The sequence below is a fragment of the Muntiacus reevesi genome, chromosome 1 (assembly GCF_963930625.1).
Source record: "Muntiacus reevesi chromosome 1, mMunRee1.1, whole genome shotgun sequence".
Lineage (NCBI taxonomy): Eukaryota > Metazoa > Chordata > Mammalia > Artiodactyla > Cervidae > Muntiacus > Muntiacus reevesi.
In genome coordinates, this window is record NC_089249.1 from 51,057,432 (window position 1) to 51,083,752 (window position 26,321).

The 26,321-nt window shown below is 51.6% G+C and overlaps 1 protein-coding gene and 1 long non-coding RNA gene across 3 annotated transcripts in view; one reads left to right on the forward strand and one right to left on the reverse strand.

Moving 5' to 3' along the window:
- Window positions 1-360: 360 nt before the first annotated feature.
- NINJ2 (ninjurin 2) overlaps window positions 361-26,321 on the reverse strand; it is a 74,247-nt gene continuing 48,286 nt past the window's right edge. The window contains exons 2-4 of the mRNA XM_065923598.1: window positions 1,757-1,988; window positions 1,102-1,277; window positions 361-679 (exon numbers count right to left, since the gene is read on the reverse strand). Coding sequence (XP_065779670.1) covers window positions 1,120-1,277; window positions 1,757-1,988 — 390 coding nt within the window. The 3' untranslated portion in view covers window positions 361-679; window positions 1,102-1,119. The remainder of the gene's footprint in view (window positions 680-1,101; window positions 1,278-1,756; window positions 1,989-26,321) is intronic.
- The window catches only part of LOC136160226 (uncharacterized), a 54,398-nt gene continuing 36,306 nt past the window's right edge, over window positions 8,230-26,321 (forward strand). Inside the window, exons 1-3 of one of the 2 annotated variants that reach the window (XR_010661583.1) lie at window positions 8,230-8,347; window positions 9,946-9,996; window positions 25,612-25,760. This is a non-coding gene — a long non-coding RNA (uncharacterized lncRNA). The remainder of the gene's footprint in view (window positions 8,348-9,945; window positions 9,997-25,611; window positions 25,761-26,321) is intronic. The other variant, XR_010661582.1, reaches the window with a different exon arrangement.

The window sequence follows — 26,321 nt, forward strand, 5'->3', positions numbered from 1 at the left end:
CCCCTGCATTGCAGGCAGATTCTTTACTGTTGGAGCCACCAGCGAAGCCCAGGGGCAGCCAATTGGAGGTTCTCAAAAAGTACCCAGAGCGGACTGGTCTGCTGCTAATGCAGCAGATGGTAATTATCCTAGGCAGGGAAACCTGACTCAGAGCAGAACCCAGAGGATAGGGAGTGACTTAAAAGCCTTTTCCCCCTCCAGGCTTGGGGTTGCTCCCTTGAGCCATTTCCAAGACACAGATGGAGACAGCCAGCAGCCCTCCCAGGTGCTTGAACCTTCACAATCGAAGACACAAATATTGACTCACGGTGGATCTGCGGAAAGCTTTATGGAGAGAAATCATTCCATCCTACAGAAAAGAGAAAACAGGCTGGAGCAGAGGGAAGGAACAGGGTGGGGTCAGAAGCAAAGTCCTTAAGCTGGGCAGACCCAGCCTTCCGTAGGCACGCCAAGGCCCAGGAGACAGGTGGGTGGTACTGGAGTCTGAGCTCAAGACTCCAGGCCAAGATGACTCCACTTAAGTCCGGAGAAGAGCCCGTCTTTGTTCCGGTGCCAAGGGTAGTAAGCAGGGATGTCTACACTGACCTCCGAGTCTAGGAGCTCTCCCTGAAGCTGTATGCTGTGCCCTTCAGCCTGGCAGATCAAGGGGGAGAGAAGGAAGCAGTTCCAGGCCCAGCACCTGTAGGGGAAGCAAAGAAATGAAGAGAAGGCCAGGCCAGACCAGCACCTCAGGCCCAAGTGTCATACAGTCCCCCTGGCGCCTTCCCAGGGTGCAGCTAAGGGTTCGGATCCGAACCTGAAGCAGGACCTGAGGCTCTGTGCTGACGGCTGGCTCCCTGTGGTCCTGTTGACTCTGTCAAGAACACCCGAGTCTCCCTCTTCCCCCACTAACCGCAGCCTCCACCCTCCCGGGCTGCAGAGAAGCTCAGCCTAGGAGGACAGAGCACAGAGGACTTTGGTGAGTCCCAGCCCATGCTCCGCTCCAGGACCTTATCCCTGCCCCAGGTCTACATTCTTCCCCTTCTGCCCGGCAAGCATCTCTCTCAGCCCAAACCCGCAAAGGTGAGAAGGGCCACCTGGGCACCTCCCATCTTCCCTCACCTGGGCTCCAGGCCGTGTTCAGAGAGGGGTCCTGGCAGCCTGGAGCCCAGTGTTTTGTGCCCCGAAGGCCGTGATGAGGATGTTGATGATGACAATGATAAAGATCAAGGCGGTGGCCGCATTGTTGAGCTGGTTGAGTCGCCACTGCCTTTCTACCACGTTGAGGTTCAGTCCAGCTGTGGAGAAGAGGGAGAAGCAAATGAGGGCCTGGGGGGTGGGGGGACAGCCTGTCCAGGTGGGGACAGCCTGGAGCTTCCCCCACCACAGCCCCTCAGAGATCAGGAGTTGGTGGCCAGTGTGCTGAAATATCTTCTCCCTCACTGACCATGTGGGGTGTCCACGCCACCCACACCCATGTGGGGTCAGTACTCAATAGAGCCGACTTTGGAAACTTACACTGGGTCTTCTCAGAGCGGGGCATGCACGCTCTAAGAAATGCTGCTACGAGTTTGAGCACAGTCATTTACCAGGCATTGTACTGGCTACTAGATGGGATGCCAGGAGGTAGGTCAGGGTGCCTACCCGCACTGTGTCATTGTTACTTGGGCACTTGAAGGGCTAATAGCAGGTGAGTGTATGACTGTGGCAGGGAGGCATTCGGGAGTTTCCTTCCCATCCACCCCCCCGAGGCCAGCTCCAGACCAGGGCTCCTCACCCATGACCACGAGGAGGATTCCAATGACCGCCTGCAGGAGCAGAGAGATGCTAAGGAGGGTGACGAGGGCGGAGTAGTGATGGGAGGACGGACCCTGATCTAGCACCACTTTCAGCTGCGCAGTGTTGGACATGAAGAGTGCCATGTCCAGCAAGCTCTCCGCCAGGCTCTTCTTGGTGGCATAACGGTTCAGGTTGATGGGTTGGCTCCTCCCTGGGCTGGGGCTCCCAGGCTGTTGAGGACAAAATACAGGCTTACCGGGAAGGCTCCGGAAGGGAAGTGGTTGAGAGGCTGGGAAGGGGTGTGCTAAGTCGCTTCAGTTGTGTCTGACTCTTTGTGACCGCATGGACTTAAGCCCCCCAGGATCCTCTCTCCATGGGATTCTCCAGGCAAGAATACTGGAGTGGAGTTGCTAATCCCTCCTCTAGGGGATCTTCTCAGCCCAGGGATTGAACCTGACTCTTCTGCATTGGCAGGTGGGTTCCTTACCACTTGCGCCACCTCTGTTTTCCCCTGAGAGGAGAGGGTCGCAGAAGACAGGACAAGGAGTTCTGAGGCTGGGTGGGAAAGGAAAAGGCATCTCTCCTCCCAGAACGATGTGGGACCCAAGGCGGGGTGCAGAGTGCCACAGATGGAATGGGAGCTGCGCGCTCGTGGGTCCTGCTCCAACTCGACCTCGTGGGGACCCCTGGAGACGCAGCCCTGCTCGGGGACACACCCCAGTTGTCATATCTGGCCCATCACACACACACGTCTGTGAGCATGCATGTATGCACACAGCAATGCAGGCCGGTCAAAAGCTCTTCATTTGTTTGTTATTACTTTTTAGCTAGAATTTATTGATGCGAAATTTACATCTGATTTGCTTTTGAAATATTAAGATGAAGTTTTATTCTCAGGAAGCCACTTACTCTGAAAGAGAGGGTCACAAGCAGGGCTGTGGGGTCAGGGGGCAAACTGGATGCTGCAGGCAACTGCAGTCACTCAAAAGAACTGGAGTGCGTTTGGGGGCGATTCATTTAGGATGGCGCTGGGGATGGATGCATGGCCTAATACGGGCCCAGAGCGGGGGAGACACGTTGAAAGGGCCACATGGTGGCGCTCGGTCCGAAGGAGCAGTTTGAGCAGCAGGGGTGGGGGCGCTGGGGGGGAGGGTGCAGGTTGGTGTTTCTCCCCGAGGAATCCACTGACAAGGCAGGGTTGGTGTGATACCTGGACCCACGGAGGCTAGGATGGGAGCCGGTTCACAGGTCTGCCTCGGCTGACCTAAAACCCACCAAAGGTGTGAAACAGGGGTAGAAATGACCCAATGCTGACTTGGGTGGGCCGGTCACCCTGCAGGGTAGGGACTGTGGTTAGAGGACAGAAGGCTGAGAGACCCAGGGAGGCGCTGCCTAGAAAGGGGTCCCCGTGACAGTCATGTCCAACTCTTTGTGGCCCCATGTACCAGGCTTCTCCACCCGTGGGATTTTCCAGGAGTAAAAGAGTACTGGGGTGGGTTGCCATTTCCTTCTCCAGGGGATCTTCCCGACCCAGGGATTGGACCCGGGTCTCCCGCATTGCGGGCAGATGCTTTACCCTCTGAACCACTGGGGAATCCCCCAAAGCGGGGGAAGGCTTTTCTTAAATTCCTCTGGACGGTTTAGATGCAGCCTTGCCCTGAGGCAGAGGGATGGCTGAAATGACCAGAGGGGGCCCTCCCTATGGCCTGAGGATCCGATTGGATGAACCCCCGAATCCTGATGGATGCCCCCCTTTTGTTGACAGCCGGGAGCCCAGGAGCGACCCGTTCCCCCCTCCCCCTCCCCGCCCCGCGGCCGGTGGGCGGGGACGGCCGCAGGGCGCGCGCCTGCCCCGGGCGCTGGTCCTTTAAGGCCGGGCGTCCTGGAACAAAGGCCCGGCCTGCGCGCACCGGCCTGAGTCACTTCAGTTCCTCTGCCCGCGCCCTCGCCGCCGGGCCTGGCCCCTCCTTGCCCCTCCTGCGCCTAGGAGTCTGAGGAGGCGGCGCGGTGGGCGAGGGCGCCCGTGGCCCCTGCATTTATCTGGCTTCTCTGAGCGGGGGCCGGGGCCTAGGCGCTCTGCGCGCCCCCCGCCCCGGCTCTGGACCTCCCACTTTGGGCATCAGTTTCCACACCCTCAACCGGGGGTGGGGGCGGCAAATGCCTTTCGGGAGGCGTCCGAGTGAGACGGAAAGAGTTCTCCGAGTCTCGTTTTTCCCTTCTGAGGTCTGTATCACAGGGAACCCGGCCCCTCAGCGTCTGTCTCAGCCCCCCTCACCTCCGCCCTCGCGCCCGCTCTGTTCCTCCAGACAGGCCCCCCAGACCCCGGGGTCTCCTCAGAGATGCGCGGCCCCCAGCCTGCCCACCGCGCCGTCTGAGCACCCAGGCCGGTTCTGCGGACACGAAGTGGGGGCCCGGCGTTCTCGGCGGCAAGGGCACGTGGGTGTGGAGAGCGGGGGTGGTTAGACCCCCGCCCCGGGTCGCGGGCCCCCACGCCGCCGCCGCCGCCGGCGGGCACAGCCGGGCGCGCACTCTTCCTCGCCCTACCCTCGGTCCGTTTCAGACTGCCGTGTCCCCAGCCCGCTCGCCAAGTCCAGCTCCCCAGGCTGGTGTGGGTTCCAACCCTTGAAACCGTGGACTGCTCCATTGTTCCTCCAGACGGTTATTTATCCTTTAATCCTTGCTGGCCTGTACTTTTGTTTCTTGAGGAAACTTGGGTTGGATAGGAAAGGAATGCCTTTTTGAGCAGAAAAGTAAACACAATTTTGCAGTTGTTTATTGACCCAGCACCTGGGTGGGCTTCCCTCATAGCTCAGTTGGTAAACAATTTGCCTGCAATGCAGGAGACCTGGGTTCGATTCCTGGGTTGGGAAGATCCCCTGGAGAAGGAAATGGCAATCTACTCCAGTATTCTTGCCTAGAGAATCCCATGGACAGAGGAGCCTGGCAGGCTACAGTCCATGGGGTCACAAAGAGTCGGACACAACTGAGTGACTGAACTGAACTGTCCATAAAGCCTTGATAAAATAATAATGCACAGTCTACAGGATAGGTGATTTCTTGTGTCCTTTCCAAGCCAGGGTGGTCTAGGTGCGGGGAAGTCCCTTCTCTGAGTGGAGTCTCAGGGGGCGGGGATTTACCCTCCAAGAGGCAGAGTTCAGGTGGCTGGGCACCAGGTCAGGGTCAGAGGCCGGAAGTCACTCACTCTAGGCAGCTCCAGGGCAGGGACGGCCCTCCATTGAGCAAGTCGACCCTGAGAAAAGCCACATGCAGTTTCCCTGTGGATCAGCTATAACACAGGGCATCAGACACAACAGGCCCAGAGGAGCCGTGGGCTGTTGGCCTCAAGATGCCTGACTACCCAGAAAAGCCACCTGGCAGGAGATGGCAAAGAGCCAGGCTGGTTTCAAAAAAGGGAAAGGCGAATCCTAGCCCAGGAAGAGTGATTCCTTCAGGTGTGTGGATTGGGGCGACCTACTATGCCAGCTCACCTTTAATGAGGTGCTGTAAGGCGAGTGCAGGAAAAAAAAGAGCAATCCGGGCAGTCAGGCAAGAAAAGGGAAAATTATTAGAGGGAAAAGAGAGGGTGACTGAGTCTTAAGGAGAACCAGCGTCCTCCCTTTCTGTCAGAGTCCTTATACCCCGCCAATGAAAAATTCTCCGAAGGGATGGCCATGTAGCCGGAGGTCTGGAATCTGGTGGTCTCGCAGCTTTGAGAAGATAGGCGCCAGCGAGATAACAGTCTGCCATTTGGGCAATTTCGTCAGTCTCAAGGATCACTGTGATTTATTCTTTGTTTGCAAGGTCAACATAATGAGCCATCTTAACAATGAGCCCCCATGTAGACCCTATCACCTGTGAGCCCTCAGCCTCTATCAGGGTTAAGTGTGAAAAGGTGCCTGGGTCTGTCCTACTGTGGGCATGCACAGTAGGCCCCGGAACTGGGGATGACAACAAGTTTCCTCTTACAGATTACGGACCTTGTGCCTGAATCAGCTAAACACAGGACATGAGTCATCTTACTCAGTCCTCACACAGTCCAATGCAGTTGGTCAGGGCACCCTTAGGTTGGTCTGTCAGTCGCTCAGTCGTGTCTGACTCTGCGACCCCATGGACTGTATGTAGCCTGCCAGGCTCCTTTGTCCATGGGATTCTCCAGACAAGAATACTGGATTGGGTTGCCATTTCCTTCTCCAGGGTATCTTCCCCACCCAGGGATTGAACCTGTGATTATTGTGGTTGAAAGAAACAGAGGGTCTCTGAGAGCCTAGGTAACTTGTTCAAGGTTTGGCAACACAGGTTTTATGCCAGTTCTCTATTTGCCAGAGCCTGTAATTGTAACTCCTACACTTCAGCCTCCCAGAAGATAGACTCCCAGCCTCCAAGGAGTTTAGGATCTAAAGATAGACTCATGTGGCTTCAGATGAAAGAAGACCGAATGTACACTTAGGGGAAGTATAATACCCCCCCAGGGGCGACACTTGCCTTGGGCTCCCCTGGTCACAGCACGGCTGTGTCCTGAGCCCCTGCAGAAAGGGCCCAACACCCATAATCAAAAGGCTAGAGTTCACACTGCTAAGAGGTGACCCGGGCAGCTGGGAGAATAGGGTTGACAAAACTTTCATCTGGATGTTTTGGGTTTTGATCCCTCTGAGTGTTTGAGCTATCATAAAACAACAACAGCAAAAATTAAAACACAGTATGCAAGACTTCCCTGGTGGTACAGTGGATAAGAATCTGCCTGCCAACCCAGGGGACATGGGTTCCATCCCAAATCTGGAAGATTCCATCTGCTTTGGAGCAACTGAAGCCCGTGGATCCCAACTCTTGAAGCCTGTGTACTTAGAGCCTGTACTCCACAAGAGAAGCCACCGCAATGATAAGTCCACTCACCGCAACAAAGAGTAGCCCCCTGCTCAATGCAACTGGAGACCCAGCACAACCAAAAGTAAATACGTTATTTTCAGAAAAAGAAGTATGGACTCCAGGAGGCCAATAATTAATATAAAGCAGAATTTATAATTCTCTCTCACCCAGGCCCCAGCTTCTCCATATGTAAAATGGGAAAAATAGCCCCTGGTTAGCTCAGAGGGCTATCCAAAAGATCAATGAGATAACCTGGGTGAATGTGCTTTGAAGACTGAAGCCTTAGTTAGAGCAAGGAGATGAGAGGGAAGTCCCTCCCACACAGGCCCACACTCCCACCTGTGGGCGGAGAGGCATCTGAGTGCTGGGTTCTGACTTGGCCAGGCCCCGCCCACACTTCTAGATTCCCTTTTGTCATCTCAGCAGCCCCTCACACCCATCTTTGTAATGGTTCGGCACCCAAGGCGGGCTTCCCAGGTGGCACTAGGGGTAAAGAACCCACCTGCCAATGCAGGAGATGTAAGAGACGTGGGTTTGGTCCCTGGATGGGGAAAATCCCCTGGAGGAGGGTATGGCAACCCACTCCAGTATCGCTGCCAAAGCCCATGGACAGAGAAGCCTGGCGGGCTCCAGTCCATGAGGTCGCTAGGGTCGCCAAGAGTCAGAACACTTAACACTCACACACGCCCATCCCATCAGAAACCTTTCTCTTCACCCCGGGGAGCCTCTTTCAGGGCGGGAGCTTCTCAGACAAGCCCACCTACCCTGGGTTCCCTGCTGTGCAGACCCAACTCCCCCACCCCCACCCCCTGCCGACTGGCTCCCACCTCCCTCTCCAGCCCTCCCTCCCGGGAGGGGCCGAGACTCGCCCTCCCTCCTGGGCCACACCACATGACTCACCGAGCCTGAACACACCCCACCCTTCCGCCAGCTCTACTCCCTCCAGGACTGAAGGCTTTTCTTCCCGGTGCCCACCCCCCAACCCCACCCCCAGGTCAGCCCTCCCTTCTTAGACCCTCTTCTCCAGGAGGCCCCTCCAAGTGCTTGCTTTCCTGGGGGGAATGCATCTCCCATGTTCCTGGGTGCCCTGCTCAGTGGCTTGCCCACATTAAATGCACAATAAATGATGACAGCATTGATCTTTTTTATATGAAGGATTTACTTCAAGGAATTTTTCCAGAAAAGGCAAAAAAAAAGAAGGGATCTCTGAAGGTGGTGTTGCAGACCCAAGAACTGCTGGGTGAGGGGCATGGTGCTTGGACAGTGAACATCAAACTGAAGCCCCCGGCCCAGGGGCAGCCCTTTTTCCTGGCCTCCGGGAACCAATGACTCAGGCTGGCCGCTGCCACTGGCCTTCAGGCCAAAGCCCGCACAGGCCTAGATCCCCGAGGCCTGTGTCTGGGGCCGGCACTCAGCCTGCTGCCTTGCTGTGCCAAGCACAGTGGGTCTCGCCCTTAAAAGTCAACAGTCTGTAATCCACCGCGGGTGGGGTGTCCGCGGGCTGTTCCCGTAATAACACCCAACTGGTCCAGAAGTCTCCTCTCAGGCCGGGGGCACAGCCTTGCGAGGCGCCAGCCCTCCCCCAGGTGCCCGCTGGCCTTGCTGCCGGCACTCCGGACTCGGGCCGCTCAGAGACCGCCCCGGGAGGGTGTGCAGCGCCTCCTCGTCCGCCAGGGGGCGGCAGCGCACCGCGCGGCCGGGCCGGAGGGCGGCTGATCCCGCTGGGGTGAGCTGACTCGCTGACAAAAGCGGGGTTAGAGGGACTTCCTAGCGCTTCAGTGGGTATGGCTCGGAGTTCCCAATGCAGGAGGCCGGGGTTCGATCCTTGGCCGGGGGACCAGATCTCACGTGCCGCAACTCAGACCCAGTGCAGCCAAATTACTCCCCCACCCCGCCAAGGTTCTATGTGGATTTGCCACACAGAAACTTCCAAAGAAATGCAGCAGGAGTTCTTTCCGAATAAGCACGTTGCTCTGGGGCTTCGAGACCGGCACAAAGCTCCCGGCTTTGGGGTTCTTAGCAGCACTCCCCAAGCCCGCCTGACCCACCACTGCTCATGGTAACCCTGCCCCGTCCTTCTAGGACCAACACGCTGGCCAGAATTTAAACAATGATAACTAGTGAATACTGAGAATGCCGTATACCGGCATGACCCCCATGAAGTGGGTTTTTCTCTTTTTTTTGGCCACACCAAGCGACTTGCAGGATCTTAGTTCCCTGACCAGGGATTGGATTTGGGCCCTTGGCAATGAAAGCCCGGAGTCCTAATCACTGGACTGCCAGGGAATTCTTGTGAAGTGGGTATTAACAGACTCGTTTTACACGTGAAGATACTGAGGCTCAGAGATTAGCTGCCCAAAGTCACCAGGTAATAAGGGACAGTCCTAGCTCCAGAACCCTACACCTGAATTCTCTTTTCTGTTACACACCTTTGGTTCTGAAAGTGTGGTCTCTGAAGCAGCAGCACCTGGGCACTTGTTGGAAACGCAGATTCTCAGACACCACCCTAGACCTTCTGAGTCAGAGATGCAGGCTGGAACCCAGCCATCTGTGTTTTCACAAGCCTCCAGACATGGCTAAAGTGTGAGTGCCGTCCATCTACTGCACGCTACCACACTGAAGCTGGCGCTTCACATGCCTGCCACCGTCTAAGCTCTATGCTAGACCCTTCCTTCCGTTGAGTGTCCCTGAATTCTTTTAACAACACCCATTTTACAGACAAGATGGGTGAGGCTCAGAACAGTTCAGTACTTTTTGCACTGGGATCACCCAGCTGTTGATCTTAAGAGTTGGGATTTGAACCCAGACAGGCTCTAGAGCCTGTGTCCTTAACCACTATAGTCTTTGCATGCATGCTTGGTCGCTCAGTCCTGTCTGACTCTTTGTGACTGTATGGACTGTGGTCCACCAGGTCCTCTGTCCATGGAATTTTCCAGGCAAGAATACTGGAGTAGGTTGTCAAGCCCTCCTCCAGGGAATCTTCCAGATTTAGGGTTTGAACCCACGTCACTTGCGTCTCCTGCATTGGCAGATGGGTTCTTTACCATTGAGCCACCTGGGAAGCCCATTATAGTCTTTAGAACCTTGAAACCCCTCAGAGGTGTACCCTAGTCTGAAGGATGCAGAGGGAATCTTCCCAGCTCTTCTCACGGAACAGGGAGTAAACCCAACCCTGCGTTTGGCTCCAGCTGGCAGCACAGACAACCAACCCCAGTTCCCAGTGCCAGGTGCTGCCCACCCTGTTTATAAAGCCTGACCTGATCACCCTCAGACTGTCTTCATGTCTTCACTCAAACGTTTACAGAACCTTTCTTGGTTTTGTAGAACCTTAGATTTTGTGGTGGAACCTGAGTCCAGATGGGAGACGGCACACAGGTAAGTGAAAACAACTCTCAGAACAATTAATCATAAAGCAAGTAGGTTCATCAGTACCATTTTGTAGATTCCATATATGTGCATCAATATACAGTATTTGTTTTTCTCTTTCTGACTTACTTCACCTAGAGTAATGGGAAGGGGGATGAAGGCTCAGGAGGGAGGGGAGGTATATTTACATACATATATATGTGTGAGTGTGTGTGCTCAATCCCTCAGTTGTGTCTGACTCTTTGACTCCATGGACCGTAGCCCACCAGGCTCCTCTGTCCATGGGATTCTCCAGGCAAGAACCCTGGAGTGGGTTGCCATTTCCTTCTCCAGAGAATCTTCCCAACCCAGGGGTGGAACCCACACCTCTTGTATCTCCTGCATTGGCAGATGGATTCTTCACCACTAGCACCACCTGGGAAGCCATTATAAACCACCTGTATATATATATGGGCTTCACGTGGCTTCAATATGGCTAATTCATGTTGTACAGCAGAAACCAACACAACATTGTAAAGCTGCTATCCTCCAATTTTAAAAAGTCATAAAGCAAGATATCAACATTCCACATGATGGTGCACCTTAATTTTGTACCTTCCCACTGGATGATACGTTTGCAGAAGGTGAGAATTATTTCCTTGGAACCTCAGGCAGTTAGAAGCCGCGAGGGCTGTGCCGACAGTCCCTGGCCGCCATCCAGGGGAGCAGACCTCATCGGGAGATCATATCTGACACGGAGATGGGAAAAGGGAAGGTGGTGAATTTCCCACCCCACCCAGCCATAAGCAGAGCCTGCCAAGATCCAACATGTCCTCAGCAACCTGGCATGTCCAGAGATCCCTGCCTCTCTCATATACCCCTGCTCCCCGCATCCCCTAACATGACAAGGTTTAATAGAGAATCAAGTGCCTAAAGGGGGAAGCAGAAAGGGAGAGAGCAGGGCCTTTTAGTCCCACCCCAGTAGATAAGCTTCACGGGAACAAGGACATATCTGTCTTGCTCACTGCTGTGTCCCAGAAATCGGCGCCTAGCCCAGCGCACTGAATGACAGAATGAGGGCTCTGTCACCCCTGTGTTCATTCAGAAGGGGCTGAGGAGGCAGGACCACCGAGCAGCGCTCCCTGGACCTCCCACATGGAGCTCTCTGCGGGGACAGGAGGTGGTCATCTTCCACGGGCATGCCCACTCCTGACGCGGCCCTGGTATGACTTCACAGCCTCTGTGTGTGTGTGTGTGTGTGAGTGTGTGTGTGTCCACTGTCTCTGGGGTGAACTGTGCCTGGTTCCGGCCCCGGACAGGCAGGCGCAGGGCAGGAGATGCTATTGTTCTCAATGCTGTACCCAGCTGCCACTCCAGGCGGGTGAGACCCAGAGAGTGGGCACTGGGTGCCCGTGAATCAAAGCCAGTGCACACGGCCCTCAAGGTCAGCCAGCCCTGGGACTTCTTTGGTGGTCCAGCCGTTAAGACTCTATGCTTCCACTGCAGGGAGCGAGGGTTCCATCAGTGGTCAGGGAAACTAAAATCCCTTAGAGGCTGCACAGCGTGGCCAAAAAGTAAAAAAAGAAAAAAAAAAAAAAAAAAAAATCAGCCATCTCTGAGTCATATGCCCTCTTGGGCCCAGTGCCTAACTGCCCCAGCCCCAGGAATCATCACCTCTCCCTCCAGGCCCAGCAGAGCTGAGCCATCTTCCCTCCTTAGGATCACAGTTCCCAGCCCCAGCTCCTGCAGCCTGAGCAGAGGCTCTGGTGTCGTGGACCAGGGTCTGAAAGAGATGAAGGTCAGGGGATGGGCGGTTCTGCACTTGGAGCCAGGGCTGCCGTCTCTTCCCCCAGTGACCTCAGGCAGCTCGCGAGACCCTCTGCTTCCCAGCCTCCTCTTTGGCGAAACGAGAGGATGCCAGCCCCCCAGCGCTTTTGTTGTGAGGAGCTAGTGTGTGATTAAATGAATGAGCCGCTGCTGAACTCGGTCAAACCCTCGGCTAAAGGGCCATGGAAGCCCCAGGCCCATCCTCACCCAACCCCTCGGGCTCCTTGGGAATGACCCATTGGGGACGTTGCCCATGCAGGACAGCCCAAGCTCCAGAACACTTAACATGTTCAGCCTCTCTTTCCATAACTGCATTTCTCCAGCTCTTATCACATTCCAGGCCCTCTTCTAAGCATGTTTATGTGTTATCTCAATTCCTTCTCATAGACCTTAAGAGGGGACATGCAGGTTTAGAGAAATTAAGCAACTTGCCTGAGGTCACACAGCTAAGAGACAGGGGAGTCGAGATTTGAACCCTGGTCTGTCTGGAAAAAGAGGAAGCAGTGACAGATTTTATTTTCTTGGGCTCCCAAATCACTGCAGTTGGTGACTGCGGCCACAAAATTAAAAGATGCTGGCTTCTTGGAAGGAAAGCTATGACAAAGCTACACAGCATATTAAAAAGCTGAGATATCATTTTGCCGACAAAGGTCTGTATAGTCAAAGCTACGGTTTTTCCAGTAGTCATGTATGGATATGAGAGCTGGACCCTAAGGAAGCCTGAGTGCTGAAGAACTCTGGTGCTGGAGAAGACTCTTGAGAGTCCCTTGGACAGCAAGGAGATCAAACCAGTGAATCCTAAAGGAAATCAACCCTGAATATTCATTGGAAGGACTGATGCTGAAGCTGAAGCTCCAGTACTTTGGCCACCTGATGCAGAGAGCTAACTCGTTGGAAAAGACCCTGATGCTGGAAAAGATTGAGAGCAGGAGAAGAGGGTTACAGGAGATGAGATGGTTGGATAGCATTGCCGACTCAATGGACATGAGTTTGAACAAATTCCGGGAGACAGTGAAGCATAGAGGGGCCGGTGTGCTGCAGACCATGGGGTCACAAAGATTCTGACACAACTTAGTGACTGATCAACAATAAGAACTGTCTGATGCTGGAATTCCTGCTGTTAACGTTATTTATTTATTTTTACAAAGACTCTTACTGCCGATGAGGAAACCATGCCCTTTTTTATTTTTTTAAATATCTATTGGCTGCCTTGGGTCTCAGCTGCGGCTTGCAGGCTCTTTAGTTGTGGCACTCAGGCTGAGTCACTCCACAGTATGTGGGATCTTGCTTCCCTGACCAGGGATTGAACCTGCGTTGGGAAGTTCTGTAAGCCTCTGGTCAGCTCTTGTTCTTTTACCACCTTCGTGGAAGGCCAGTGCGTGTGTGTGCTAAGCCGCTTCAGTCATGTCCGACTCTGTGGCCCCGTGGACCGCAGTGGAAGACCAGAGCCCTGAGTAAATCTTGCCTCTAGTGCCCAACTGAGTATCTGGCCAGCAGTGTGTGCTGAGGAAGGGAGGGAGAATGGAAGGAAGGAGGGAGGAAAGGCAGGCGGGCGACTGGTCCTGCCCTTCACCACCAGCCGGGACCCAGGCTTCAAGCCCCTTTCCACTGCCCAGGGTGATGTGCAGGCAGTGAGGCAGTTGCTGGGTCACTGCTGTGCCCTCACTTTTTCTAAAAATACAAAGAGACGAGCCCTCCCAGGCCATCAAACAGATCTCCAGCTGCCCTCTGGGGCCAGTACCTGCCACCGGGCACCTACTCCCTCCGGGCCCCACCTGACAGCTGACCCCGTATCCCTGGAGCTGTTTACTGCTGGGCAAAGTCCAGATGTGTGGAGGTGGGAGCTCTGAGCAGCCTGTGCTGAGCTGTGGGACACCGGGGCGGCTTCAAGGTCTTTTCCCCAAGCCCGGTCAGAGCAAACCCTTCTTCGCTGGGGCTCCGTTCCTAGGACCATCAGCCCTTCCTGCCCCTTTGGAGTCTGAGGAGCAGCTGGGTTCAGAGATAAGGACACCGGCCTCAGAGTCAGGACACCGGAATCAGGCTCCAGCATTGCCCCCAGCATTTGTGGGACCAGTGACCTCTGTTAGCCTCCTATACAACTGGGAGTAATAAGACGACAAAGCAGTGACAGTGTCATCCTGTTTTGAAAGGTATATTTCATGTGTGGAGATGAATCTCATGAGATTCGAACTGAAATGTTAACAGCATCTTTGCTGGGTGCTCAGATTGAGATATCCTTATTCTTTGGGTTCTGTCTGTATTTACAAGTTCCTCCTCAAGGAACACACACAGTAAAAGAGAAAAATGTTAGAACAAGAACCCCACAGTTGATATTTAATTGTTTGTCTTGACTTACTCCTTGGAAGGAAAGTTATGACCAACCTAGACAGCATGTTAAAAAGCAGAGACATTTCTTGGCCAACAAAGGTCCATCTAGTCAAGGCTATAATTTTTCCAGTGGTCATGTATGGATGTGAGAGTTGGACTATAAAGAAAGCTGAGCGCCGAAGAATCGATGCTTTTGAACTGTGGTGTTGGAGAAGACTCTTGAGAGTCCCTTGGACTGCAAGGAGATCCAACAAGTCCATCCTAAAGGAAATCAGTCCTTGGTGTTCATTGGAAGGACTGATGTTGAAGCTGAAACTCCAATACTTTGGCCGCCTGATTGGAAGAGCTGAGTCATTGGAAATGATCCTGATGCTGGGAAAGATTGAGGGTGGGAGGAGAAGGGGACGACAGAGCATGAGATGGTTGGATGGCAACACCAACTCAATGGACATGGGTTTGGGTGGACTCTGGGAGTTGGTGATGGACAGGGAGGCCTGGTGTCCTGCGGTTCATGGGGTCGCAAAGAGTCAGATGTGACTGAGTGACTGAATTGAACTGAACTGAACTTGACTTAAAGGACAGTTTGGGCTTCCCTGGTGGCTCAGTTGGTAAAGAAACACCTGAAGTGCAGGAAAGGTGGGTTTGATCCCTGGATTGGGAAGATCCCCTGGAGAAAGAAATGGCAACCCACTTCAGTATTGCCTGGAGAATCCCATGGACAGAGGAGCCTGGCAGGCTACAGTCCATGGGGTCACAAGAGTTGGACATGACCTAGCATCTAAACCACCAAAGGACAGTTTGAGGAGAAAGTTAATGAAAGCAGGTTGCAAGCTTTAAAGGGCTTTGCAAGTGTTGGGGGTTCTTATCTTAATATTTATTTTTATTTATTTATTTGGCTGTGTTGGGTCTTAGTTGCAGCACTCGGGACCTTTGACCTTCATTGCAGCATGAGGGATCTAGTTCCCTGACCGGGGATGGAACCCGGGGCCCCGGCACTGGGAGTCTTAGCCACTGGCTGGACACCGGGGAGGCTCCAGTGTTGGGGGTTCTTAACACTCCTTCCTGTAGGGCATTTAGGAACTGGGACCCCAGGAATGGGGAGGGAGTAAGTCTTCCAACTCTGCACGAGGAAACCCCATATATCAGCTCTGCCGCCCTAGGGTTACCCATCCTCACCAGGTTGGAAGGGGAGAGAATGACGGTCCGATTTGTGTGATGCCCTGGTTGAGGATGGGCATGGCCATGGAGTGGGGTGCCCCAGCCTGCTCAGCGTGTGAGTCAGCAGCACTGGTTGAGCGCCCACTGTGTGCAGTGCCCTGTGCCCTGTCCTGAGAAGATAGCTTTGTTTGCTTTCCTCCGTCAACAAGTGTATCGAGCATCTCTCTGTTTTGAGGAAGCCAGAGTACAGAGGGTGTGGCTTGGAGGTGGGGAGCCTGGGCCGGGTTACAGAGGGGGGTGGGCGCCACGAGGGAGAGAGGAGCGAAGCGGGAAAGCAGAGGACCACCCCTCTGGGGAGCCTGGAGGACTCTTGTGGACTTAAAGGCCGTCTCGGATGGATCATGAAGGACGAGAAGAGTCCTCCAGAATGTCCTTCGTCTGGAGGGGTCACAGAGCCCTGCCTTGGGAAACGGCTTCCTAGGGGGAGAGGCTAGTGGACTGTTTAAGTGGTGTTCATGTAACCCCGAGGGACCCCTGGTACAAAGTGTATTAAGAATTTCAAGATGGCGATGTCCTTCAGCCAAGCACAGGGCCTTTCTCTTTTTTTTTTTATCAAGGGGGGGTCCTTCTGAGCAGCCCCTTAAAGCCAGCCCAGCCTGCTCGCCTGCGTGCGTGCTAAGTCGCTTCAGTCATGTCCAACTCTTTGCGACCCTATGGACTGTAGCCCACCAGGCTCCTCTGTCCATGGGATTCTCCAGGCAAGAGTACTGGAGTGGGCTGCCATGCCCAGCCTGCTCGCAAGTGCAGGGAAAAGGCTGAGGGATTTCTTTTGCTGGGAGGACCACCAGCCTTGGGAAGCTCAGCAACTCTTCACAGCATCTCGGGTTAAGGTTGGGCTCCAGAGGCAAGCTAACCCAACCAGATCTGGTTCTGTACTTAACCCTTCCTGTTGGTGGCTAGGGATGTGTTTTCTTCTCTAATGGTGCCCACGAGGCTGGAGGCCCCAGGCCCCCGTCCCAAGCGCCCGGACGGGGGAGCAGCAAAGAACACAAACACACACGCCTTCAGGGGTGGACATGGCAAGAGATGCTTCTGAGGGAAGTGCTGGCCTCACGTTAAGGCCTCAAAAGATGCACACTTCTGTCTGCCAACAGGGCATCTGTTTCAGCCCTATGCCCCACCCTCTCGTCTTTCTAATGAAGAAACTGAGGACCAGAGAGGCCAGGGGGACTGTCCAAGGTCACACGACTCGCCAACACTGAAACCAGAACTCAGATTTCACAAATGCCCCCCCAAGCGCCCTTCCCCTAAAGGAGCCCTCTGCCCTGGACTGTGGGGGCGGGAGGTGGGGGCTGCCCTCGGCAGTGGTCTTCAGGCCTCCAGACTCTCCAGGGCTGAAGAAGCCACTGCTGCCCACTGGAGGACGCTGCTCACAGGGCGCTAGTGGTGTGGAGAGGAGTTGAGATCTGGGTGGAAGAGGCTCGTGACCTTTCACCCTTAGGCTCATACCCTTTCACCCTTAATTTGTGCAGATAGTAGAACAGAGAGGGAAGGAGAGAGCCCTGCACCAAAGATAGCCCTGCTGCTAAAACCTGTCGGGGGCGGAGCCTGGGCCCTTCCTGTGGGGGAAGGAGCCCTGCTCTGTCCGGTTAAAGGTGCCGGAGGAGAGTCCTAATGTGGGTCAACAACAAGACTGGAAGAACCAGGAGTGGAGGCTCAGGACACGGGAGCGGGTGTACACATGGGGGTCTGGGTCCCTGTGGTGCTGCCCCTGCTTCAGACCTGAGTCCTAGGGAAAGCAGCCAGGCTGAACCCATACACGGCCCCCAGGCAGAAACAACTCCAGTCTCCAATTAGCAGCAGAAAGTGCCCAAGGGCATCAAATATTTACCTTGTACAGGGCAGAATGTTTGCACATGTGTGATCGAATAGAATTTGCACAGCTGCCTCAGGACACAAGCTGAGGCTGTGTTGTAAGGATGGGCAATGAACGCAGAGCAGTGAAGTCACTTCCTAGAGACTATCTGACTAGTTTAGTCTTGGAACTGGGAGAGAAGCTGGGTTTGCTGCCTTGGTCCAGTTCTCTGCCCTGGCCTCTGGCTGGTCTCCACCTCTCTACCTCCTCCCAGCGCTGTGCCCTGGGGCCTGTGGACAGAGGTGGCAGGAGACGCTGGCAAGTGTTTGTGGAATCAGGATGGCACTTTCTGTCCCTGCGTTGAGAATGTTCTCTGTACCCCGACTCGCCACCACCCACTGAACCTCCTCCCAGCAAGGATGTTGGCGCCCGCCCCCCCCCCTGCCCTGGAGGCCTTTGATGATACCTTTGGTCTGCTGACTGGCCTGTTCTCTCATTGGACCGTGAACTCCTTCAGGGTCAACAAATTACAGACAAACAAAGCTGTTTACAGTAAGTTCCTGACATAGGAACGAGTCCCATTCCAAGAGTGTTCCATGGCCATAACACCCTGAACGCGCCCGATCTCCTCCAAGAGCGTGTTTGTTAAGTTCAAAAAAGTGAGCCTAGAGACCCAACTAACACAGGCAGCTGTCCTGTAATAGGTTTATAATACTTCTCACACAAAAACTACATAAAAAACAAACACAAAAATAAACACTTTTGATCTTACAGGACAGGACGTTGAAAGGTACGCCAGACACGTGAACTAACTTATGTGACTGGACGTGTGAACGCACATTCTCATGTTTGAAAGTTCACAGCCTGAAGGTTTGTGTGTAGGGGACTCATTGTAAGTTTATGAAGCAGGGTAACCTGCCTAGGCCCCATGGCTTCACACAGGAAGCAATAGCTACTTGTCATCCATTTCCCAAAGGGCCATGCGTTCTTCCTTCCCTGGCCCTTGCACACAATAGACACAGGCAGGCCTCCCCTTTAAAAACATCTTGAATTAACTTAGAAGGAGCGCAGTGAGGGAGTGCTGGAGCGGGGTGATCCGTACGGCAATGGACTCCCTACAGTTCATTCAGTTCAGTCGTGTCCAACTCTTTACGACCCCATGGATTGCAGCACGCCAGGCTTCCCTGTTCGTCACCAACTCCCAGAGCTTACTCAAACTTATGTCCATCAAGTCAGTGATGCCATCCAACCATCTCATTCTCTGTTGTCCCCTTCTCTTCCCACCTTCAATCTTTTCCAGCATCAGGGGCTTTGCAAATGAGTCAGTTCTTCACATCAGGTGGCCTAAGTATTGGAGTTTCAGCTTCAGCATCAGTCCTTACAATGAATATTCAGAACTGATTTCCTTTAGGATGGACTGGCTGGATCTCCTTGCAGTCCAAGGGACTCTCAAGAGTCTTCTCCAATACCACAGTTCAAAAGCATCAATTCTTCAGTGCTCAGCTTTCTTTGTAGTCCAACTCTCACATCCATACATGACGACTGGGAAAACCACAGCTTTGACTAAATGGACCTTTGTTGGCAAAGTAATGTCTCTGCTTTTTAATATGCTGTCTAGGGCTTCCCTGGTGGCTCAGTGGGTAAAGAGTCTGTCTGCAGTGTGGGAAAGCCATGTTTGATCCCTGGCTTGGGAAGATCCCCTGGAGAAGGAAATGGCAACCCACTCCAGTATTCTTGCCTGGAGAATTCCATGGACAGAGGAGCCTGGTGGCCTACAGTCCATGGGGTCACAAAGAGGTGGACACAACTGAGTGACTAATACTTTTCACTTTCAGATTGGTCATAGCTTTTCTCCGAAGGAGCAAGCATCTTTAATTTCACGGCTGCAGTCATCATCTGCAGTGATGTTGGAGCCCAAGAAAATAAAGCCTGTCACCATTTCCATTGTTTCCCCATCTATTTGCCTTGAAGTGATGGGACCAGATTCCAAGATCTTAGTTTTCTGAATGTTGAGTTTTAAGCCAACTTTTTCACTCTCCCACAGACTCCTTTAAATGTCAAGCCTGCTGGATATTTTTCTAATCTCAGACTGAGGAAAACCTTTATATACATAATGTTAAATCCAGAGGTCGTAACCTATCAGTGAATGTGATCATGTAAAAAGTAAACCTGAAAAGTGAAAGTGAAGTCACTCAGTCATGTCCGGCTCTTTATGACTCCATGGATTATAGCCTACCAAGTTCCTCTGTCCATGGGATTTTCCAGGCAAGAGTACTGGAGTGGATTGCCATTTCCTTCTTCAGGGGATCTTCCCGATCCAGGGATTGAACCCAGGTCTCCTGCATTGTAGGCAGATGCTTTACCGTCTGAGCCACCAGGGAAGTCAAAAAGTAAACCTATTTGAATACAAATAATTGAAACCTATTTGAATACAAATAATTGTAATAATAGGGCTTCCCTGGTGGCTCAGCTGGTAAAGAACCCGCCTGCAGGGAGACGGGAATCCAGTCCCTGTGTTGGCAAGATCTCATGGAGGAAAGAACGGCTACCCACTCCAGGATTCTTGCCTGGAGAATCCCATGGACAGAATCCCATGGATAGCCCTGGTGGGCTACAGTCCATGGGATCACAATAGAGTTGAACACGGCTGAGTGACTAAGAGTGCACGTGATCATAGTAACAATAGCATATACCCTCACAGCGGTTTTTTTCATGCGAAGTGCTGTGCCGGACACTTTCTATACATTAACTCATTTTTTTTTTTTTTTCTTTCGACGCTCCAGCGCCATCCATTTTCAGGGCTAGTTGATTCGGCAGGTGAGTTGTTACACACTCCTTAGCGGATTCTGACTTCCATGGCCACCGTCCTGCTACATTAACTCATTTTATCCTCATAAAAACCTGTGAATCTGAGGTTCAGTAACTGAACCCATGGTCACTGAGCTGCTAAATTAGACACACCAGGATTACTAAGCAGTCTGCCTTCAGAGAGGCAGCAGAGGGCTCAGTCCAGGACTGAAGGGTCCTCGGAGGTGGCCAGACGGTGGGAGGTGAGGCTGGTGGGTTGGGGGTGGGGCAGATGGGGCAGGGCCTGTAAGGAACTTAGACTTTATCCTGAGAGCCCTGGGGAGCGGTGAGAAGATTTTCCTTGGCAAAGTGACATCCTTACACTTTAGCAGGGTATCCACCATGGGCAGTACCACTTCCAAGCAGGTGGCGAATAGTGCACTGCGATCCGGGTTGTGAGGGTCATGTGGTGGTCCTGGCGCTCTGGCTCCTGTCTGGATGTCAGGGTCATGGGAGCGCCTCTTCTTCCCACAGCTTCTGTGAACTCACAGCGGAGCCAGCTTTAGGTCCTGCAGGCTGAAGGGCCCCCAGCCCTCAGCAAGGTCCCAGCAGGATTGTGTCTAGATTTCACAACTCCCTGCAGCCTCACCCCTCACCTCCTGCCTGCTGACAGCAATCTGCTGGGGCATAAATAGCCCTGCACGTTCACAGCGCCTGCCTCATACATGTTGTACACGTCAGCCAGCCAGAGTGCTGAGCCTCCTGATGCGAGGCCCCTGCTCTCTTCCAGCCCAGGACCGAAGGCTGGCTGGTCTGCTGCCTTGGCCAGAGGCTTGGGCACCTCCGATTGCAGAAGTCTCTAGAAGGGCAGCGCTATTGGAGCTCCAGGAGCTGGTCCTAAACAGAGGCCTCCTTGCTGAGCCCTGAGCCCCTAGGGGGATGGTGTCTGCAGCGGACGGACGTCACTGAGGGAGCTGTGGGGCGTCACCAGGCTGGCTTTGCTCCCTGGTCGCTCCTCCTGTCTTGTCTTATCGTGCAGCTGGGCTGTGCATGCTGCCAGACTTCGTGGGAGCTGCCTCTGAAGGCCAGGGGTGGGGGGCAGGGTTTGGGCCTCAATGTAAGAGGAGAGCTTTCAGAGCAAAGCAGCTAACCGCAGGTGTGGTGTATGACATAAGCTATCAGTTTGGGGCAGAGATAGCCCTCCTCCATTCTCAGCTCTGCTCATCCCTCCAACTGTCTAAAATTTAGGTCAGGCTGTAGGAAAATGCTTTTCTTGTTTGCATTCTTGTTGCATTCTTGCAAGAATCTATGAAGAGAAGTGAAAGTTGCTTAGTCGTGTCTGACTCTATTGCGACCCCATGGACTGTAGCCTACCACACTCCTCTGTTCATGGGATTTCCCAGGCAAGAATACTAGAGTGGGTTGCCCTTTCCTACTCCAAGGGATCTTCCCGACCCAGGGATCAAACCTGTGTCTTCTGCATTGGCAGGCGGATTCTTTACCACTGAGCCACCAGGGAAGCCCCCCAAAAATCTGCAGTGAATAAAAATATGGACTTTGAACTGAGTGGTGTCTAAGCCTGGCTTTCCTGCTCACCGGCTTGGTGACCGTGGACAAGCTGAGTTCCCTGATGGAGACAAATGATGGTCCTCACCTCACTGGGCTATGTGCCGATGAAAAGGGAAAATACATGTAAAACGATTGCAGTGCCCTTGGAACAACACTGGAGATATTAATACTAATGATAATTGCTATCATTGTTGGAGGGAGTCAGGGTTGAGCTTTTTGTGCTTTTCCCACCATTTCCAGAAGCTGTTTTGTCAATTTGTTAATCTTTCCAGGTTATTTTGGTAGTCTCTGTTCTTCCTCTCGCCTTTGAATCTTCAACTCGATTCCTTCAAGCATGTTAGTAATTCTAAGTCTCTAGAATTCAGTGTGTGCTTTATGCTTAGAGCACATCTCAATGGGATAGTTTTATGCAAATGGCTGAAGTTGGGCCCTGGTCTCACATCATACAAAAAATTAACTCAAAATAGGATATAGACCTACATTAAAGAGTTGAAACTATAAAACACTTTGAAGAAAATATAGAAGTAAATCTTTGTGACCTTGGGTTAGACAGTGTTTTTTTAGATATGACACCAAAAGCATAAATGATAATAGAAAAATTAATTGGATTTTGTTGAAATTAAAAACTTTTGAGAATTCGCTGGTAGTCCAGGAGTTAGGACTCTGCGATTCCACTGCAGGGGGGAATGGATTTGATCCCTGGTCAGGGAACTTAGATTCCATTTGCCTTGCTGCATGTCCTAAATAATAGATGAATCATTTAAAAGTAAAAAAAAAAAAATTTTTCTTGTGTTTCAAATGACACCATCAGGAAAATGAAAAGAGAATAGAATGGGAGAAAATATTTATAAACCATATATCTGACAAAGGGTTAATATCCAGAATATATAAAGAACTCTTCTAACCCAATAGATGAGACGAAAACCCAATTGAACATGGCCATTTTCTTAAAAAGCTGCACAAACAGTTGATAAGCACTTGATGCTGACATAGTCATCATTAGTTATCATTGCAAATCAGTGAGACACCACGTCACACCCACTAGAATGACGGCAATAAGAAAGATTGAGATACCAGCTGTTGATGAGGAAGTGCAGAAACTGGAACACTCACTGCTGGCAGGGATATGAAATGGTGGGAGCACTTCGGGCTGCTTGGCAGATTTTCAAAAAGCTAAACATAGAGTTACCATGTGCGTTCAGTTGCTCAGTCGTGTCTGGCTCTTTGAGATCCCATGGACTACATGTAGCCTACCAGGCTCCTCTGTCCCTGGAATTTTCCAGGCAAGAACAATATAGGAGATGTAAGAGACATGGGTTTGATCCCTGGGGCAGGAAGATCCCCTGGAGAGTTAACTATTCTCTCTCTTGTTGCTAAATCGTGTCCAACTCTTGCAACCCCATGGACTGTAGCCCGCCAGACTCCTCTGTCCATGGGATTCTCCAGGCAACACTACTGGAGTGGGTTGCCATTTCCTTCTCCAGGGGATCTTCCTGACCCAGGAATCTGCATTACAGGCAGATTCTTTTTTTTTGCAGGCAGATTCTTTACCAACTGAGCTACGAGGGAAGTGAGTTACCATATGATCCAGCAATTCCACTCCTAGATATACACCCAAGAGAAATGAAAACATTTGTCCATGTGAAAACTTGTACATGGAGAAACCACCCACATGTCCACCAGCCAAAGCAACTTGATATAATAATCCTATTGTTCATTGGGCAAAATAGTGAGGCATGATTGCTAAGAACACTTAGAAAAAAAAAAAGACTGAAGAGGGAAGACTTGCCCTACAAAATAACATCTATTAAATAAACAGATCAGTGAACTTTGAAGCAGGTCTTAGTATAAATAAGAACCAAATTTAATGTTAAGGAAGTATCACAAACTTACTACAGGAAAAGAGATATACTATTAATGAAATAAATGTCAAATAGCTCAAATTGCTAAAGATAAAAAAAGAAATAATAAAACTAAAAGACAAGGGTTTCCCTGGTGGCTCAGTGGTAAAGAATCCGACTGCCAATGCAGGAGAAGACATGGGTTCAATCCCTGATCCGGGAAGATCCCACATGCCCCAGAGCAACCAAGCCCATGAACTACAACCATCGAGCCTGTGCTCTAGAGCCCAGGAACTGTGACTGTTGAGCCTGTACTCTTCATCAAGAGAAGTGGCCCAGTGAGAAGGCTCCACCACAGAAGAGTAGCTGCTGCTCGCCACAACTAGAGAAAGGCCCCTGTAGCAACGAAGACTCAGCACAGCCAAAAATAATTAAAATTATTTTTAAAAAAAAACAACCCACAAACCCAGAAGACAAGACAGTGACCCTGTAAGGGGGAAAGATTTTCCAAACATTAAACCAAGTGGCAGAAATCACTAAGAAGAAGACTAATAGATATCAAAATGTTAAAACTTCCACCACATGAAACACTTCTTAAAAGGCGAATATTACAGATTTATATTCTGAACAAAGAAACACACTTAACACCTTTTAAGTATATTTATGATCCCAGTTTTCTAAAATAAAGTGGTTTACATACACAGGTAAAAAGTGCAGTTGGGGGCTGTGAGCTCACTGGTACTGTCTGGTTCTACCACCTATGTGACCTTGAGGGGGGCAGTTAACCTCTGTGCCTGATTTCCTCACAGGTAACAATAGTCCCTTCCTAGTAGGGTTGTTGAGAGGACTAAATGGGTTCATGCACATCAAGGACATAAAAAACGGAACCTGGCATGTAGTTAAGTGCTCTGTGACTCTAGAATTGATGTTCTCTTACATACAGGCTTCTTTTTGGTTGACCAGGATACTAAGGGTTATACTGAAAACTTGGTAACACGTGAGAATATTGACATTGACAGACTTAGAAGTTACAAGGAGTGAACAAGTGAAAATAGGTCAGGAACATCAAGGAATAACAGCAGTGCATATTATATTACATACAGCCAAGGAGATGTTTTATACTTGTGATAAGTTGAGATTGTCTGCAAAATATGGCCAAGTGGAGTTCCCACTTCCTGCCAGTGGCCAAGAAGATGTCATGGAGGAGGTAGGGTTTTCGAAGACAAAGAAGGGGGTTTCTTAGTTGGAATTGTGCCTGTGTGTGTGCTCAGTAACTCAGCCATGTCTGACTCTGAGACCTCATGGACTTTAGACTGATGGATTCTTCTGTCCATGGGCTTCTCCAGGCAAGAAAACTGGAGTGGATTGCCATTTCCTCCTCCAGGGGACCTTCCCGACCGGGGGATTGAACCTACGTCTCTTGTGTCTCCTGCATTGGCAGGTGGATTCTTTACCACTGTGCCACCAGGAGTAGTTAGCACTAGGAAGCAGCTTAGGACGTGGAGGGAATTCTGGAAGGTGAGGATGGGCTGGGGTGTGGCTGGTCTGCCAGGCCACTGGACTGTTACAGGCCAGAGGGCCCCGAGGCCTTTGCCTGGCTGCTCCTCCAGTGTAATGACCCTTCCAGCATAAGGGACCTCCTCTGATCACCATTCGGGTTTTCTTTATGACTCTGGGCTCTTCTGTAGGTGTGAGGTCCCCTCCAGAGACAAATTAATCTCTCACATATAAACACATTTCACAAGCATCTGCAGATAAGTTTTCCGCAGAGAAACGAAAACGTGTTGATGGATGGCAGGGGTGGCAGGTGGAGGTAGGGAGCTTGGTGCACAGAATCCTGGCACTGACGCTCTCCAGTGACCTGCTTCTGGTGTGCCCAAGGAGCATTGCAGACTTGGCTGCATCTTAGGGGCTTTGGTTCACTCCCCACCACTCCTGGCTGCGGGGGCAGGTGCCAGAGCCTGTGTTTACTGGGGGATGTCTCCTCTGCTCTGTCCTGCTGCCCCTTCCTGGCCTGGGCTGTGCGGGGCATGTGAATGGTACAGCCCTGGCCACAGGCCACCTTCAAAGAAGGAGCTCACTCATGACTCAGCCTGGGCTTCTGAGAAATGAGGAAAAAGGTGGGGAGACCTTTAAAACCTGGCTATCCATTGAGTCCAACCACTTGATGTTGTGTGCGTGTGTGTGCGTGTGCGCGCGTGCGTGTAAGTTGCGTGCTCAGTCGTGTCTGATTCTTTGCGACCTCATGGACTGTAGCCCACCAGGCTCCTCTGTCCATAGGATTCTCCAGGCAAGAATACTGAAGTGGGTTGCCATTTTCTTCTCCAGAGGATCTTCCCATCTTAGGAATTGAACCCGCATCTCCTGCGTCTCCTGCATTGCAGACGGATTCTTTACTACTGCACCACCTGGGAAGCCCATCATATGAGGTACTCCTAATATACACGAAATGATTAATAGTATTATCTCTAGGTGGTAGAATTCAGGGAAAGCGTAAATCCTTTTTAATACATATTTCTGCATTTAAGGAAAATTTTGGATGAGAACATATTCTTTTATAAGTAGAAAAAGAGATAGTATTAAACAGATAAAACACAAACATAAAAAATATTTCTTCCCCAGTTCATTCATGAGTGGGTCTCAAAAGCTTGAGGGTAGTTGTTCCATTTTAGGAATTCATCCTGGGAAAATAATCAGAAATGTGTGCAAGGATTTAGCTTTAAGAGTGTTCATAAAAAAAAAAAAAGAGTATTCATGACGGTACTATCTATAATAGTGAAAACTGGACATAGCTAATAGTATTGGATTGGTTAAGTCATTACGCTCTAATCATACTGTGGGATAATAGCATTTTAAATGCTAATTATTTAAAATGCTTTTTATGTAAGATTATTTTAATATAGGTTTAAAAAATATTTGTTTATTTATTTTTGGCTCTGCTGAGCCTTCCTTGCTGTGCGTGGGCTCTCTCTGGCTGCGGTGAGTGGGGC